This window comes from Embiotoca jacksoni, unplaced genomic scaffold (assembly GCF_022577435.1).
Source record: "Embiotoca jacksoni isolate LCO1_2020_lvr unplaced genomic scaffold, fEmbJac1.0.p SCAF_25, whole genome shotgun sequence".
NCBI classification, from domain to species: Eukaryota; Metazoa; Chordata; class Actinopteri; family Embiotocidae; genus Embiotoca; species Embiotoca jacksoni.
In genome coordinates this window covers 2,009,033-2,027,535 of record NW_027185376.1, presented here as the reverse complement: position 1 = coordinate 2,027,535, position 18,503 = coordinate 2,009,033, and the positions used below count along the sequence as shown (strand labels likewise).

Genomic DNA, 18,503 nt, shown 5'->3' with positions numbered 1-18,503 from the left:
ATAACTTTTATTATAAATAAAATTATTATTATTATATTATTATATATTATAACTTTTTTTTTTTTTTTTTTAAGAATAGCATTCTTTGCAACATGCAGAATTTATATCTGGTTAAACCCATGTTATAATGAATAGCTTTTACTTCATTTTCCCAAATTGTATCTGAAAAATGGCTGTTTTTCTGAGGACAGTTAACATTTTGGCATTTTACAGATCAAAGACACTCATCTTGAGAAATACAATAGAATTTATAGATTAAATGTTAAATATTTTCAAATAAAATCAGACTTTTGGTGTCATTATATATTTTTGTATTGTGGGCTCAATATCTTTTTTAAAATTCACAGAACTGATAATGGCATTCCCCATATGTAAAATTACAAAATATGAAATAACACAAGTACAGATATATTTACTTCATTGTATAAAATGTTTAACTTGTTAACAGCATACAAATATTTAATGTAGTCAAAAAGTACAAATATTTACATCGACTAACATATACATATGTTTCAAATAATGTATTCATGATATTGAATGCATTGATCCCTGGAGAGGATTTTTGGTATTTAGCGACATTCTTCTTTCAGCTATGTTAATTTTCTATACATGCGTGATTAATTTAAAACAAACATAACATTTAAATCTAACTGTGAAAATATATCGATTTATAAATTGGTCTTTATGCTCTCCAGAAGTCTTAAAAAAAACAGTGAATCTTTCAGAGAACTCAAACAGGGATCACCATTAAATGCAGCTATACGGGATACAGCTTTTCAAAAGGCTTCAGTCATCATACTCTCCAACTTCTCCTCTTCTCCGGAGCAGGATGCAGTGAAATTTCTCTTGAAATACTGCATTTCTATTTTCCCTGACTCGTGTGCCAGGGCTATTCCTGAGTAAGTGTTTTGTTGTCCTGAGTCTCCAAACACAGCCATAGCTGTCACCCTGAAAACAGAGAACACACAAAAAACTGATATTGACACGTAACATAAACGAATATTTAAAACTATTACATTCATTAGTGATCTGTGTCTGCTGTTACCTGTCAGCATTCATTCTCTCGGTGGCCACAGGCTGCGTGTCATTTTTCAACAGGTCCCATATGTGGAGGTTGGAGGCGGCATCGAGCACACAGAAGACCGTGGGCCTGGTCTGAGCCCACTGCAGAGAGACCACCGCTTCACCACCCGTGGCATCCCTCCACTCTGCTACGGGCTGCTCATGGCTGAATGCATGCAGCCTGATGCTGCCATTCCCACAGCCCACCTGGAGGACGGAGAAGCAGAAAAAAAGACTGAGTAAAGTACATATAGTGTACTTTTTCTGAGGTACTGTATGAATTACAGTCTCTGAAATTCATCCTGGTATCTATGATTTGATGCATTCAATCCTTGCATAGGATACCACAAAATCAAGATTCATATTCAACATTTGATTCGAAAACAGGCCTTTTATGTAGGATTGAAGACTGCCTTTCTTCCTCCAACCGTACAACTATTGTGCAGTCAACCTTCATGTCTATCGTAACTATGGACACATTCTGCGTTGTCATGCTGTCCCATCAACACTTCAGCAGTTAAACCCTGCGTATCATTGTGGATTACACTTTCACTTCAGGATCAACGCGCTTTCTAAGTGGAATAAACTACAAACTGCCCTCAAACTAGAGTCTTGAATTCCCCTTGAAGATTTTAAAGCTTTATTAATTAATGTGTTTTTTTCAGTCACTTCTTCTTGCTCTAATTATTTTGTTATTGATTGTATAGTTGTGTTGTTTCTTTTGCGGATCTCTCTTGGAAAAAAAGATCTCAATGGAACTTCCTGATCACATAAGGATAAAAAAAATGAGATGATCATTACCTCTCATGCAGTGAATTATTGTTTTCACACTTACGTTTTTGTATGAATTTGAAAATCAAGATTTAATATAATTTCAAAAAAGCCGCCCGCTCACCAAGAACAAGTGTTGTCTGAAAGGAGAAAAGTGGATTGAGTTGACGTCAACAGGTCGGACTCCAACCTCCTGAAAGCTGTAACACTTCGGTGGAGCCTTCAAACCGTGACTTGTTCCATGGTTGACCAGACCCTGGACAGAAATGACATAAGTCACAAACTCAAACGGGGGAATCATTTTCTTCATATTTTTGGGGAAATCATATGAATTACACTCACCATATTGGTGCCAATGAAGAAATGATTGGAGTCGGTTGGGAGGAATCTTAAAATCAGAGTCTGTAACGGCCTTGTTTTCACTGCATCTCGCGGTGACACCCTGAGAGTCGCACGGAGCGAGACGGGAGGAAGAAGGTCGAGGTCAGAGGTCGCAACATTCGCGGGCAGAAAAACAAAACGCGCCAACAGTGGAACATGACACTGCATCACATTCACACTGCACATATACAGTATGTTCCCATCAAATGTTGAGCTGAACAAATCAACAGCGTGCAACAAACAGGATCGTATGACCACAGCGGAGCAGCTGTGTTTCACTGGGCAAAGACATTGTGGGGTATTTTGAGCCCAGCGGTTAGCAGTGACGGATGATCATAACAAGCTATTTATCAATCTTACCTCTCAGCAGTGAGGAGGGAGGAGCTGTGAAGCAACTTAACTTTCCCCCCAGGTCGGAGCCCTGCGAGAGGGGAAAAAAAGAGAGAGGCTGAAGAGGGTGCCGCACGTGAGAAAGATGAGTATGTTCATGGAAAAAAAAAAAGACGGCGTGCTCCAACCTAGATCTGTCGGAGAGCCTGCCTCGTTGCCTTTTGGGAGTTCCACCACCACCTAAAGGACGGAGAGAGGAGATGATGCAAGTCTATCAACATCTCTGAAGTGGATAGAGAAGGAGGGTCATTCTGAGCCTTAGAAATGCCAAAATATACTTATAGAAATGATTCTTTGTCTTACTTTTGTTCAGCTGTAATAATGCTGAAAGTTTTGCAACTACAGTTCTCATCATTGTAGGGTTGAAAACGGGAGAATAAGCAGGTCAGCTGTGGGCTACACCTTGTTCACTGTTTATTCAGCCTGTTTGTTTACATGATGGCAAATTGGCACCATTAACAGTTTCTGTTTGCATGAAATGTAGAAAGAGATATCACTAGATTAGTTTGATACTAAAGTAAACGTAGAAGCGTCATAATTCTCTGGCAAGTTCAGGCATCATTTTCTATGATTTCTAAGCGTATTATTGGACGTATATAAGTGATGCACAGAGACAATGATACCCCTGGGTAGTGCAAGTCAAACTGAATCTAAAATTATGTTTGCCATTACTGTCTCTTCAGATTTTATTGAGTTATGATTCCGAGAAGGAGTGACATTTTTAATTCAGATTGCGTCGACAGGGTGCTAAAGCTTTAAAAGTACCTTAATTGCTTCAAAGGGCTTTATTCTTGCTCCATGTCTCTCTCTCTCTATGAGTCCCCCCCCTTAAACCCATCTTTCCAAACACACCTCACAGTTTGAAAAACCTCTGGTGTTGACATCTCCAACCTACCCAGAAATTTAAAACCCCGCTTTCATCCAGAGAAGCCAGCTGGAACGACAACCCGGACGACTCTGGATTAGGAAGCAGAATAACACTCACTTAAATATAAAAATCAACTGTGAATGGCAAAAAGACATATATCACATGATACACATGATGTACAATCGATGTGTTAACTATTCCGTACCTTCCTCAGATGCCAGAAGTGGGACCTCTGCCCTCAGCCCTCCAGCTACAGCGGACGGGACGACTTCCACAGACGTCACGGATGACAAATGGCCCGAGCCGGCCATCACTGCATCTGTGTTGACAAGGTGACAAAGCTCTCTTATGTAAGAAAGCAGCCTCTGAACTTTATACACTTGATAAAGGTATGCAGAAAGGCTCCGAAACAGCATAAGTGAAAGCAGAGTTTCTCCTGACGCACCAGTGGAGAAAGTAGGCTGTCTGAAGGTCCACTCATCCTCCCCTATCTTTAGACGGTGGTGGTCACTCGCAGGCTCCCTCAGGTCCCACAGAACCACCGAGCCCACCGATGTGCCTGCAAACACCAGTGTGGCCTTTCCAGGGCTGAAACAGCAACACTGGACCTGGAACAAAGAACAAGAATTAAAAGCATTAAAGGTTAACGTTAATGTTAGAGATTCGCTCTGAGACCGCAGATGATATCAGCGTTTGCTGCATTTAAGACGATGGATTCGCATTCTTTAGTTCAACTGCAGCTAATATCAGAATGGAGCTGTGAGTTATTGCCTTTTCGAGTATAGTGTTGACACTTTTATTTTGAGCGGAAGGTTAGAAAAGGGTGAACTAAAAAGACTGCAGTTTAGGGACTCTAACACACCCAGTTTATTTCTCTAATAGAGACTATTAAAGTAATATTGACTTTGGCTTGACATTGAATGCATTTTTGAAGAACAACAGGTAAAATTTCGCTGACATCTATGTGCAGTCAGCATGTGCAGGAGGAACAATAACGGCAAGCAAGGACCCTTCCAATGTACATGAGGGCTTGTGACCAATGTCAACCCTATCATTAAAAATTTGCTTTTATATACATGAACTGTAAGATATACAAGTTAGGTTGGGTTTTTTTATTTTTAAAGACTGATCGCTTGCATCACATTTATCATAAATATTTTTTTGCTTTAACTGATAATAAAAGCAGGAAACGTCACCTCGGATTCATAGACGAGGATCTTCTGAGGTCTGGACGGCTCCCAGATGTTCCAGATGCAGATCATGGTGCAGCTGTCAAGACGCACGGCGCTGGGCTCCGTGGTGGCCATGTGGACCGACATCATGGTGTGCCTCTGGACCCGAGAGAAGTGCACCAGGCTGACTTGACGACCTGCAAATGGCAATGAAAAAAGCGTCCGAGTGGTGTGATCACATGCAGTACATGTACAGTACAGTTAGCCTGCGAATGGTATAAGAACAAGGTGAACTTCTCCGTTTGTGCCGCGTACCGTAAAGAAAAGATAACTTCGTGTTGAGCTGTAAACTTCCATCGCTGAAAGACAGCGCGTCTGTTTGTGTCTCCAGCTTCCTCAGAGATTTCCTCTCAGCTTGATCCTCCTCCAGCAGGACGACCATGACCTTGATTCGGTCACAAATCGCAACAGGAGTTAATATTGACAGCAGCGACAGTATTTAAAAAAAAAAAAAAAAAAAAAAAAAAAAATGGTGGTTGTAAAAGCTACATGACTTTAAATACCTGTGAGGCTGATCGCAGAAACGACGTCAGACGCTGCGAATCAAAGTTCAATTCGCTCATGGTTTTGTTCCGCGCTTCCTGAGGGAGGTTCGCATCTGCCAAAACCCGCAAAACACAATTAATAAACTCCACGTGGACATGCTAAATTAATTTAGAGAATCATCTTGATGTTTTTTTGTTTTTTTTTCACCCCCGCAGGCTCCGTTGTGCTCTGGTGGATGTTGTGTCCACGTCTCACACGTCTCTATTTCCTCCGTCTGGATGTCTCGGTCTGCATTATCCTCATTCCACTGAACGTAAGCCTGACAAGGAAGGTGTTCTCGCATTGTTAGTTGGATATTTTCAGATACTCTTTTATCATTTTGGTGGAGGTGGAAGGAGAACGAGAGACAACAGAAATGAAAACGGACCTGTTTGGTGTTTGCAGTTCCAAAGCTTCTGATGTACATGTCATATTCATTGACAGGCAGCAGATCCAGGTGGGAGAAAGTCATGGAGAAATCCAGGTCTATTAAACGAAGCAGCTCTGTACTTCGCTTCCTGTAGTCAGAAGAAATATACATTTAAGGTGCAATTACATAACAAATATACTGTCAGATTGCTCGAAAGGTCTGTTTCTCATACACTTAAAAGTCTCAGTACGGTCATTGGTTTTGTACATGTTTTTTGCAAGTTAACCTACTGCTGTTTTGTGGCAACTTTCTTGCTGACTTCACGCTTCTTCGCGGCCACAAAGTCGATAAACTTTCCACGCTGGGAGGCTCGACTCTGGTTCTTTTCAGAGGCTGAAAAAAAAAAAAAAAAAAAAAAAGCAGTGATGACATACTTATAATTCTGCACAAAAATAGTCTGCAGTTAACTGTGTCTTTTTAATAGACACAAAGAAACCAATCTGAGGACACTGTAGGAACACCAAACGCTTGATTTAATAAGCAAAGACTGTACCTTTGGACCACTTAAGCCCATCTTCTTCCTCTCTACCCACACTTTCTCTGGACTGAGCTGTTCCAACTCGCTCATTCTCTTCATCCATGGCTCTCTGAATTGCTTCGATCTCTTTTCTCCGTTGCGGCGTGAGCTCCTCCCTCTCTTCACCCGCCTCTGGCTCCTTCTCATCCTCACCTTCATTGGCGCTCTCATCCATCTCCTCAAAATCCTCCTCATAATCCTTTAAATAGATAAATCCCATCAATCACTTATCACTTACAAAATGTTTGACACAAAGTAAAAAAAAAGAAAAAAAAAAGAAAGCAAGATGAGCACATAATAAAAAACTAAATTCAAGAAATTGGACACACTCATGAAAACTCAGACTCACCAGTTTCTTAAATGGATTAGAGGATGCAAAGTAACATGAAAACAAGTAAGCAAATGTTAAAAACAAAGATGTGAACATAGCGAGAGGCACAGAAAAACAACAAAATTAGATACCACACCATGTTGCCTATTATGTAATAGAGGGCTGTAGAAATACCTCAAAATCATCTTCATATTCCTGGTCAGGCAAATGTTCATTGACAACCTGAAGTAGGAGAAACATTGAACACTTCAGTGACGTGTGCAGTGATACTTGATGATGATGATGATGCTACTCTTCATTGAAGCTGGAAGTAGAAGGAGTACAGTGTGCACAGTACCGTAAGCAATACAACAAACAGCATGAGATTCCCCAACTACAAAAAGCACCTCATGACCTGCTTTAATCAGCTGCAGCATGCTTTCATGCAGGCACAGAAAAGTCAAGCCGAGGTACTAAACTCAATTGTGACTGCCAAGATATTATATTCTTTAAAAAAAACACACACCAACCAAATAAACAAACAAATGCCAGAGTGGATTATTTTCCTTGAAGACTACAAGATAGGTAACCAAACTGAGCTTCTTACAGGCTGCTCTTTGTCTCCTTCATCTTTCACATTAGCTTTGCAGCGCTCAGAAACCACTTTAACTTCCTACATTATGAAAGTGACATGCGGGAGATGGATGGGCATAAAATCCATTCGAGAATTCAAAGTGATGGACCCGTGTTATGAAGGCTGTGAGGGGAATTTGTGTGTCTACCAACCTCTGTTTCTACTGTAGTCCTCTCAGGTCTTTGACTTTTGTCAGATGAAGATTTCTTGGGGTGGGTTCTGTCTTGGTGGTTTCTTACTATGTCCTCTTCCTCTTTGTGCCTTTGATCTCTGTGCTTCTTTTCCGCATCTTTTTCTTCTTCCCTGTGTCTTCTCTCCTTGTGTTTCCTTTCTCCCTCGTCTTCCTCCCTGTGCCTTCTCTCCTTGTGTTTCCTTTCTCCCTCGTCTTCCTCTCTGTGCCTCCTCTCCTTGTGTTTCCTTTCTCCCTCATCTTCCTCTCTGTGCCTCCTCTCTTTGTCTGCTCGCTCTCTGTCACCACGATGACGCCTGACCTCTTCGCCGGGCTCTTTCGAGTCTCGACGCTCCCTGGATTCACTGCCATTCTTCCGTTTCTCGTCCTGAGGGCGAGGAAAATCCACACAGTGTAACCAACTACATTTACTCATAATGGTCATACATTTATCCCAAACAGAGCAAATTTTGTTCATTATTATAAAATACAAATCAGTGAACGACCAGTAATGCTGGAGATACTTACATGATGTCCTCTCTCTTTGTGTCTCCTTTCTCTCTCCTCTTTGGATTTTCTGTGCTCTTCTTTGTACTCTGAAATCAGAACAAAAATATTGACACCACAATCCTGTAAACATGCTAATCTGAGCGTGCACACTGCTGTTCTTTACCTCTTTCTTCTCTCTGTTCTGAATGTTTTCTGTCTCCATGTCTCTCTTGGATTTCTTTGTCATTCCTCTCGTCTCCGCGGCTGTTTTTATGTCGCTCTCTCTCCGGATGCCGATCTCTCTTCTCTCTGTAGTACTTCTCTACCTTCTCTTCTCTTCCTTCCTCAATCACTTCATGTCTTCTTCTCTCCCTCTCACTCCTATGCTCTCTGTCCCGTTCCTCCCTCCTTCTTTCCCTGTCTCTGTCCTCCCTATCTCTGTGTCTCTCCTTGTCCCGCTCCCTTTCATGCTTTTCCTCTCTATCTCGTCTCCTGTCCCTGTTTTCTCTGTCGTCATCACCGTACTTGCTTTCATCTACCAATCTGTCCCTTTCTCTCTTCTTCTCCCTGTCCCTCTCATCTCTCCTGTCCTTCTCCTTGTCACCTCTCCTATCTTGTGAACCCTCTTTCTTTCGCTCTGTGTATCTGTCTTGTTTGTCTGCGTCTCTTCTCTCTCTTTCCCTGAGCTTCTCTCTCTCTCGCCTGGCCTCCTTCTCCGGATCTCTGTAACGTCTCTCTATAGATTCCCCACCACGCCTCCTGACATCAGTAGGTTCTTCTTCCTGAATAAAAAAAAAAAGATCAAATAAAACAATGTATACTGCTTGGATGTAATACTGTCTGTTGATATAAATCGACTTTCATAAACTCTTAGTAACTTGCCCTGATGTGTCTTCTCAGGTCAGCAGGTCTCCACGTGTCTTCCTTGGTTATTTTCTAAAGAAACACGTGTTTTACGTTCACTGGCAAGCCATATGGACGTTCATTCAAAGACGACGTAAACATATTCTGACAATATCGAACCAAATCCATGCAAGTCAATACAACGGCGTTCGCTGCCAAATATAACGTCTGATAATAACCTACCACGTCGGACACATTTCCTCCCGAATAAACCTTTCCCAGCTGTGACTCAGGCGCGGTAAAGACAACGACGAAAACCACTTACCTTGTCGCTATGCATGTTCCCCCCATGTAGTTATGCTTTTCAAGCTTTCCAATTGCCGAAAATTAGCTCATATTTTGGTAATGACGCCGCCATGATGGCAAGCGCCTCGTGCGCATGCGCAGTTTGTAGAAACCAAGGAGAACGCGTCATTTCGGCTTGACAACAGGCTTGTTAATCAGCACAAGAGCAATCGCTGGAATCAACAGCCAGTTGCCATGGCAGCGCGATGCGATCAGCAAAACATTATGGATAAAATAACTAAATATTTTAATTTTGGGGCATTTATTCAACTACAACCACAACAGGAACTTTATGGGTTTACTTTTTAAGCCAAATAAACTATTTAAAACCCTGCACGGTGCACAATTAAGACTTTTCCGTTGTTTACTTTATGTAGTTTACATGCTGATATACTTATAATTGACTGAGGTTTTGAAGGCAGGACTTTTACTTGCAGTTGAGTGTTTTCACGGTTTAGTATTCGTACTAAAGTGAGGACCTGAATACTTCTCAATTCGGCGTGTTAATTTTGTTTTATATATATATATTTATTTTATTTCACATGTACGTTGGTGTAAAATGGATAAGCTGTTGTTACCGGTAGTGAACACCAGATGGCGGTATTTCTTTTTTTATTATTATTCTTACAGGCACCACTGGGAGAGCTCACAACTGGATCCCTGTGCGTATTTGGAAATGATCATTCCCACCGTGTGGAGCTACTGTGGGCAGAGCCGTGGACCGGTCTGACTCAAACAAGCCTGGATTGTGTCAACGTAATGCTTTCTCGACCTGTGGTTTTGTGAAAACTAAAATGGTAAATGCCGACGATTCCTCCGGGGGCGATGGGCCGGTGCGCAGGTGAGCCGACGTGAGAACAGCAGCCTCGGTCCTCTCGCACATGGCAACCGTGTCACTCGGCCTTATTTGTATTTTGACAGTTTGAAGACGGACTCTGGGGGCACAGAGACATGTCAAGAGACAGCATGACAGCCGTACGAGGAGCCCACCCGCACAATGCGAGCCCCGCTTCACCGAAGGAGAACGGACACACCGTGCCGAGCCCCGCCAACTTTCCCCATCCCTCAGCCGGGAACACACCCGAGGATACCCCGGTGTCCTCGACCGGCGAGCTGACCCAGACCTGGGTCCAGTTCGCTAAAACATTTGTGCTCATTTTCCCCGTGTACGCCTTGGGCTATTTTGAGTTCAGCTTCAGTTGGCTGCTGATTGGACTTGTTATCTTTTTCTGGTGGAGGAGAAACGCAGGAGGGAAGCACAGCCGGCTGAACCGAGCGCTGGCTTTCTTTGATCAAGAGGAGCGAAGTGGCAAGCAGGGTCTTACGACCTCTGATTTACCACCCTGGGTGAGACGCACTTTGACATACAGTAGAACAGATCGTATCTGTGCACGTTTATCCCGACCGTGCTGTTCCTCTGGAGGGCGCGCGTGTGTGTGTGTGTGTGGGGTATATTTGTCAACAATATTTTTGAGTTTCCAGGAAAATCCTGTCAGCTGACACGATCAGGAGGAGTAGAGTTGAGCTGTAAAGCTGTGATGGGTTCAGCTGTCCCCCCCCCCCCAGCAGTGACATTAGCCTGAGCCCCGGTCTAAATACAGCAGGGTACAATGGTGAACCAGACACCACGCTGCGGAGGAAACATGCCCACATGGCGTTATTTTGGGATTCGGACTGGCTATCTTCTCCTGCAGTGATTCGGTCTATTTCTGCAACACTTTATCTTGGCAAAGTTTTGAGACAGTTCAGGGGTCCTTGACTCTGTCTTGTCAGGGTTAAAAGATTAGTGTTTTGATTTGCCTCCTGAGACTTCCACAGAGACCCTCAGCAGCCCCAGCACGTAAGCAGTGAGGTGGCTGCATCTTATCAAGCTTTTACAAATCAGAAAATGACACAATAATACATCCTATTTTAGTGATAGGTATGCATAGATTAACTGCAGGTGTATCCTTAAAATAAATATAGGATGTAATGGAAGAGAGCTCATCATTTTTTGTCACATGTCCAAGTGTTATGTGACTTTTCTTGGTGCCTTTTAAAGAGGTTTGTGAATCACTTTGTAATCCATGTTGTTAACTGCTGTCTGAGGAAACAGATGAAAGATAATGGCTTGGTCAATGAATGCACTTTGTTTGCCTAAAGAAGGTTAAACTCTGGTATACTAGACAGAGATAAATGAGACTGTAAAGTATCTTCTGCATACATTAGAGTAAAACAGTGGATTTCTTTTATTTAGGAGCTCAGAGGGTCTCACAGGTCCAATTTGGTAAAGTTACATAGACAGATTTGACTTAATTTAATCAAATATTAACGAAGCAAAAAAATGCAGCTTAAATAAGGTGCAAATTAAAGACAGCCTCAAGTCTCAAACTGCCAAATTAAGACTTTCTGCATCAGACTCACAGCAGGTTTGTGATGTTAAATGCGGCCTCATTTAAAAGAGTGTTCTGCTGACACATGGCTGAGGATGCATTGAGGCTGTTAAATGGGGGTGGAGAAGCTGGATGGGATTGAGTGAAAGCATCCCACTTAATGGAAATACATTATTGAGTGACACCCCTCCACCCCTTGTTTTAAGGCTGTGGTTTATAAAAGAAAGAGCACATCAAGCACTACATGTAACTCTGGTCTTATAACTGCAGCAGCTTTGCATCATCATGGGAAATCACATCACAACTTCCAGGGATTTTACAGTGATTGATAAGGAGGCTCCAGATTGACAAACTGAGCACATCAGTGTATCAATAATGGGGATTTTCACCAGTTGAAGTGCTTAAATCTTGGCTATTGACAGTTTTTCGCCATTATTCAGAACTGGGTCTTGATAGAGATGGTATTACTAATCCAAACTGCAAGTGCTGATGTTTATATCCTCTCCATGGCTGGCTGGTGTTTCAGCGACTTACACTGGGGGGAACATGGCACTTATTTCACATATATACAGAGACACTGGTTAAATTATTCAGTCAGAGGGCAGCGGACATGAATTCAGTCTATGAACGAGCACAAAGGCAACAAAGGCATTTTTTCTTCTTTTCAACCATCATATAAGAATTCAGCCCATTGCAAAGCGTGTAATACACCCAGTCCACTAGGGAGTGATGTGTTGTTTTGACAGTTTGCGTTGCCTCAGCGTGAAAAGTAGGCACTCGTCACACATAGGATGTAAATAAAAGTGCTTCCAGGTCTGAAATGTGAGGCCAGTGTAGAAGTGCCTGGAACTGCTATACCACCGAAGGCCACTAGGGGTTGACTCCAAAAGCCTCTTGCTCCATTGACTCCAATTCAACTTCTCTCATGAAATTCAGAGTCATTAATTAGATGTTAGGCCTCAAAAAGCTGTGTGTTTGGGGGCGTTTGATTGACAGGCCTGTGGTGCAGTCAGGTTTCCGCCAGCGGTGAGCGGGCGTAGTGTCCTCGGAGGTTGAGTTAGATTCACTGCTTGCTCCTCCCCAGCTCGTCCAAACATGGTGACTTCTGGCTCAGAAATAGCAAATTGGCGACAGCCGAAATACCGAACTCAATGCTTCAGAACGCCAGTTTACGAACCAATGGGTGACGTCACGGTTGGCTAGCGCTCGTGGTCACATAAGACAGGTCATGTGATGGTGGCATAAGTTGCGGTCTGTTATCTAGGAAGCCAGGGTTCGAGTCTAGGAGAAAGCAATGAAGATTTCACAAAAGTTTTGGTGCTTAGCTTTTTTTTCCCCCTAACCCTTACTAAGAGCTTTTTCAGGACGCCATGAGGCAAACACGTGACACTGACATGCTCCCTTCTAGTTGACTGGGAGGTGTATTACATGCTTTATGAGTCATATCAGTTTTAAAAATGGAATGGATTTTAAGAAATAAGAAATGGATAGAGAATGACCAATTAAAAGAGACATTATTTATCACTTTTATCATACATTGAATATCAAATTGTAGAATTAAATCCACTTTTATCACCCAAAGAACGGTACCAGCAGCAGATGTAGTTGTGGTTTCCTCCCTCTCACAGGTCACAATTCATCCAGCAGTTGCAAATGAAAGAGATCAATATGCTGCTTTCCAACCTCAGCTTTATTTCAGGTTTATGATCGGTGTGTAGTTCAGAGGACTCAGATCGTCTGCATCTTTTTAGACCTCGAGATGCACTTCTGTCAGCATGACTGATGCAAAGTACATTTTAGAGGTAAACATTATGTGTCTGAAACTGATTTGTTTGTCAGTTCAAAGACATTTTTACTGTACTCAGATATACGTGATTGTTTTTCAGGATATGAATAAGGTCCTTCATTAATATTTTAATATCCAATAGGCTGTATTTACTTTCAGGTCCGGAGCACCTCTCAGACTCAGGGAGCTGATGAGTTTAAACTCAGGGACAATAACCCTCTTTAAATCAAACCCCCAAGCAGACTGTTCATAACACTTTCAGGAGACAATGCTCAATGACTTCTCAGTGTCACACCGCCACAACAACGACGTCTTCGACTAAATAATTGAGATGCTTTGCGCTCAGTTTGCTCAGCCAGCACTTAAAAAAACATGTGTCTCATCGAGTGAATCACCGTTACCTCACCTACATTTTATAAATAAGGTCACTGTGTCAGGTGTATTAATGAATCCTTGGTGGTGCCTCTTGCAGAGGATTATATTATTTCCACCTCTTGCTTATTAGCCTGGATCTGTCATACCAGATGAAACTCTCTGCTCCCTGTCGTCCTGCTCTTGTCACTGGTTTATCCGCACTTTGACAGAAATGCTGGATAAGCACTTTTGTCGGCTCCACGATAAATAGTGCTGTCGCTTGGGGCCGTCGCATCACATGTCATATCTCAGCAGCGCTCCAGGCAGCTGGCATCTTTTCACCTTTCTGTTGAGATTAGGGAATAAACGCCTCAAATTCAGTGGCGGGAGAAGCAGCCTCACTCGTGTGTTATTTATTTAGGTGGCTTGTGCATCGCTGCACACCTTTACGCACTGTATTGACTTTATTTCAGGCATTTCCTTCACCTTATGTGAAATCAATGGCTGATTTACTTTGCTCGTTTAGGAAGGTTAGTTAAACTGAAGCCGAGACTCAAAGCAGTGTGGACGTCTAAGTGAGATTAGTGCAGGATGGAAAGACGAGCGACTGATATTTGTTTTATCTGGATACTTTTTTGAGGATGTCGGTTATCTTTTCAGCACAAAACATATAGTGATAAAAGAAAGGTCAATGCACTCTTTTGGTGGCGATAAAACAAAAAAAATAGGAGAAAGTACAATGATTTTTCAACAAGAAGCCTCTCCAGCCATATCAAAAAGCTCTTGCAATAAATGGTGTAATGCATCAAAACCCGACAGAAACACTTCCCTGTCAATATTTTTTTGTATTTGAACTAATTCATTGCTTTAAAATGCCAAATTTCTTTTAATATCTGGGATTGTCAAAAACAGAGTGTCATCTTCAGCCATCAATTTTCCTTTGAGGCAGAGTTACAGCCTAAAAGCTTTCAGAAAATAGAATCTGACATTATTCAAATGTGATAGAGGAGATTAAGTTTACAAATTAGCATTACATACAACAGGAAGTTTAAACAGCGTGTCCGGGGACAGTATAAGTACACTTAGCTTCAAGTCCCCAGACCTTAATTAGTTAAAATTTTCCCCTCAGAATTTGGTTTTGAGTGTTTCAGCTTTGTTAAAACAGCAGCGTGGCTCGAAGGATGGTAATGTCTGTATGTCAGGCAGTCAGCCGAACCACTTTATTAATTGAAGTATCTCAACACCTATTGAATGCCATTAAACACATGTGATGGCTAATCGGGATGAATTGTAATATTTCTGGTGATTTCTTAACTTTTCATCTGGTACCATCATGGGTCAGTTCTACAAATTGCTTTATGACCTAATCCTAATAAATAACCCTGACCATGCTAACATGCTAAACTACAATAATGAACATGGTAAGCACGATGCCTGTGACACATTAGCATGTTAGCATTGTCATTGTGAGCCTAGTTGTAACCCACGTCACAAATTGGTTTGTCTACTGGCGTTTTGAAGCCATCTCGGTTGTTTGGAGTGAGAAGTGACCATATTTGGACAAGCTGGGAGAAGTGAGGGGTGAATTTCACTGAGAACCCAGCGACCTCACTGCATCCCAGGCATGTCAATCAAACCAGGCACAACCCACCAAACATAACTCTATTTCAGGTCTAATATATAATTACTAATATAATTATTTTCAGAAGGATCCCCAGAACACTAATCGGAAGGAGGGAATTTAGCTAATGACATCACAATTACTTCTGGAAAAAAATGTATTGACTTTGTATTTCATGAGAGAAGTGTACTCTTTTTGTGTGGGAGTCTCTTGGAGCCAGAAGATCCTTTTGAGCAAGTGGTATTGTACTTTTAGGCACTTCCACATTGGCTTCCACTTTACAGACCTGGAGGCTACGTCCATTTTTCTATGTATGAGTATAACTAATCAATGATCTATGTATGTATGTATGTGTGTGTGTGTATGTATATATATCCATCTATCTATCTATCTATCTATCTATCTATCTATCTATCTATCTATCTATCTATCTATCTATCTATCTATCTATCTATCTATCTATCTATCTATCTATCCATCTATCCATCCATCCATCCATCCATCCATCCATCCATCCATCCATCCATCCATCCATCCATCTATCTATCTATGTGAGATGTGCCTTTATAATGTTTTGCCTACTGCGACACGGAGATCGTTAGCTCTGTTTTTTCCATTGTAGGTCCACTTCCCCGATGTCGAGCGAGTGGAGTGGCTAAACAAGGTAAAGAATTGAGCGGCTGTCTCTTGAATTTGTTTGCTTGAGTGAAGCCCCTCTTTTCTTTTTTTCTTTTCGTTTTGTGAAAATGGGTGTAAATGGGATGTTTGTCGCCCTCCTGCTCTCTCTCCTCATCCCGCTGGGGCAGTGAATGTTGCCACACTGCAGCACATTTGACTTAACATGCAGCCCTGTTTCTGCTGCAGCCTGAAATGCATTAACCCTTATGAATCCCCATGGCAATGACCAGGATGTGAATTTTGAGCCACATACGAGTTTACATTTACATTATATAGATATGAATATAAAAAAAATTATGTGTTTGCTGCTAGATGTCTGAGTCTGACAAGACCTTACTTAAATAGAACTATATTTTAAATGTTTTAAAATTCCATGTCATTCACAGTGTGATATATGTACCTGTATGAAGCAGTGAGAATTGCTTAAAGATGCAGTCGATGTAGTGACTGAATATCCCTTAAAGTCTTACAGCGCATACATTTACTGTCCATGTAATTTAGAATGTTTATATAATAAAAAAAAAAAACAGCACCAATTTCTACTCTGATTTCTCTTTCAAGTTCAGTTCTCTTCCTGTATCCCCTCAGACAGTGAAACAGATGTGGCCGTACATCTGCCAGTTTGTGGAAAAACTCTTCCGCGAGATGATCGAGCCGGCGGTGAAGGAGTCCAACGCCCACCTCAGCACCTTCTGCTTCAGCAAGATCGACCTAGGAGACAAAGTGAGCATGTCGTAGTGCTGCTGCATGCTGACTGCAGACACTCACACCCACTCATCTTGTGTTATTTCAGCGGTGACAAAACAGACCACTAGCAGCAGGTGTCATGGGACAACTGGTGAGGGTGTGCGGTAGCTTGAACGTGAACATACATTACATGCACGTCGCTGACACATGTTCTTGCCTCATAAATAGTTTCCATGTGGGGTTGGGAGAGGGGCTGACCTTGCAGTATATACTTGGGTGTTGGCAATGGGGTGGATGGGTTGGTGTGTGTGTGTGTGTGTGTGTGTGTGTGTGGGGGGGGGGGGGTCGTGTTGAGTGGTTTGCTTGGAGTGGTTTACCAGTCGTAATGGCTCCCTCTGTTACGTTGTAGCCACTGAGGATCAACGGGGTCAAGGTTTACACAGAGAATGTGGACAAGAGACAGATCATCATGGACCTACAGATCAGGTGAGCCAACCAGATCTCCGTTTAAATCATCTTTATTTTACCTTTCTGATTCTTTAAGATTTCACCCCTGGCTATTAGGGTAACAGGTTGTGCAGTTTACAGCAAACACTTCTTGAACAGCTACTACTATTGTATGTCAGAAATCAACCTAGTGTCACACCAATGCGAGTAACCCAACTGTGCAGTACTGTCTCCGTGTCAATTCTTGTTTGGCCTAGGAATTCAAAACCATGTGGTTCCGTTTAGCAAAAAAAAAAAAAAAAAACGCAGTTAGATTTAGGTACAAAATCTACTCGGTTAAAAAGGATTTACATTGGTATCTCGCAGACTCAATTCCTAGTCTCCTGGGTGAAAGTCCTGTATTTGTTCCATCCAAATACCCCAAACCTACGTCCCTAATTGGACGTGGGTGTACTACATGCTTTGGTATGATACTGGAGGGTAGAAATACAACACAAGACTAAATGGCCTCTTTCCATTTTACCATGAGAAATACTACAAACCGTAATAGGCAATTTGAATCCATTGTGGGAAACGCTGCTACAAACATTGAAAGCTGCTACATAGAGGGATGATGACTGAATTTAAATACATGAAATGGCCTCTGCTAAAACAAATGCTGACAACAAATATTATTAAAAAATATGTTTGACTTTTTGAAAAGGATTGTAACTTTAAAAGTCTGAAAAATAACAGGTTCTTCAAAGACCTTTGTTTAGAAAAGTATTAAAAAGTGATGGTGCCTGTGATAAAAGGATTTTTACCAAACATACTTTTGTTTTTTTTTGTCTCTCAGCTTTGTTGGCAACACTGAGATTGATGTGGACATCAAACGCTATTACTGCAAAGCCGGCATCAAGAGCATCCAGGTGAGTCTGATTCGCTTCACATTCGCATAAAGGTTCTTTCCCTTGGCGTGACTTTTAGACTTTCCAGCGGGTTGTCAGAGAAGGAATAGGAAGTGCTGAATATAAAGTGGCATTGTAACTTGAGTTCTTGTTCTGCATTGCCAACTCAAATTTTGGAGACATTTTCATTTCTGGGTGAACAAAAGCTTTTATTTTTGTTCCGCATATCATAACAGGATTCTGAAGGTATTTAGACTGCAGCTTTGTTTTTTTGCTTCTACCGGAACATTTTATTTGTACACTGGCTTTTATTAAATGTCTAAATACAGAGAGCTTTCAGAGATGTAGTTTCATCATACTGTTATAAAGGCAGAAACAGAAGTCTGTATTCAGTGTTAAAGGGATGTGTTCTTACATACTGATGAGGCTGAAGTTGTGGACTAATGAAGTACAAAGAATGAAGATGTAATGCATTCGTAAACAGAAGTGTTGAAATTCTCTAGAGCTCTGGTTGTCAACCCTTTTGGGCTTGAGGGTTCTAAGCTTGCATGAGTCTAAATGAATAAATAAATTAGATAAATAATGAATAAATCACTTCAATCAAGGGGCGTAACTATCACTGGGTTGGAGGTAACCTGCACCCCCCCCCCCCCACACACACACAATTCAAACTCCTATAGAGTTTTTCTCATACCTGACACGTTA

The 18,503-nt window shown here is 41.7% G+C and overlaps 2 protein-coding genes across 6 annotated transcripts in view; one reads left to right on the top strand and one right to left on the bottom strand.

Annotated features, from left to right (window-relative positions):
* Window positions 1–301: 301 nt before the first annotated feature.
* On the bottom strand, window positions 302–8,961 carry dync2i1 (dynein 2 intermediate chain 1). Its single transcript, XM_069159369.1, has 21 exons — window positions 8,947–8,961; window positions 7,963–8,560; window positions 7,818–7,885; window positions 7,273–7,677; window positions 6,682–6,729; window positions 6,153–6,375; window positions 5,890–5,992; window positions 5,618–5,747; window positions 5,398–5,509; window positions 5,208–5,302; window positions 4,960–5,089; window positions 4,669–4,841; window positions 3,918–4,080; window positions 3,678–3,791; window positions 3,500–3,561; window positions 2,733–2,784; window positions 2,575–2,635; window positions 2,176–2,275; window positions 1,958–2,089; window positions 1,046–1,269; window positions 302–948 (listed from the first exon to the last, which is right to left on the bottom strand). Exons 1-21 carry the CDS (start codon window positions 8,959–8,961, stop codon window positions 777–779), a joined length of 3,180 nt encoding a protein of 1,059 aa, XP_069015470.1. The 3' UTR covers window positions 302–776.
* Window positions 8,962–9,655: 694 nt separating this feature from the next.
* Window positions 9,656–18,503, top strand: part of esyt2b (extended synaptotagmin-like protein 2b) — a 33,773-nt gene continuing 24,925 nt past the window's right edge. For 4 of the 5 annotated variants that reach the window (XM_069159540.1, XM_069159539.1, XM_069159536.1 and 1 more), the window contains exons 1-5: window positions 9,656–10,313; window positions 15,722–15,763; window positions 16,366–16,500; window positions 16,874–16,950; window positions 17,747–17,819. In XM_069159540.1, the coding sequence (XP_069015641.1) occupies window positions 9,918–10,313; window positions 15,722–15,763; window positions 16,366–16,500; window positions 16,874–16,950; window positions 17,747–17,819 (723 nt within the window). In that variant the 5' untranslated portion in view covers window positions 9,656–9,917. The remainder of the gene's footprint in view (window positions 10,314–15,721; window positions 15,764–16,365; window positions 16,501–16,873; window positions 16,951–17,746; window positions 17,820–18,503) is intronic. The other variant, XM_069159535.1, reaches the window with a different exon arrangement.

What these genes read in the sequence shown, in the direction of transcription:
- dync2i1 (XM_069159369.1), bottom strand. An exon ending in GCACAACGGAGCCTGCGGGG is followed by an intron (nt 5,303 to 5,397) that starts GTGAAAAAAAAA and finishes GGGTTTTGGCAG; the next exon opens with ATGCGAACCTCCCTCAGGAA. An exon ending in TCCCTCCTCACTGCTGAGAG is followed by an intron (nt 2,276 to 2,574) that starts GTAAGATTGATA and finishes TGCGACTCTCAG; the next exon opens with GGTGTCACCGCGAGATGCAG.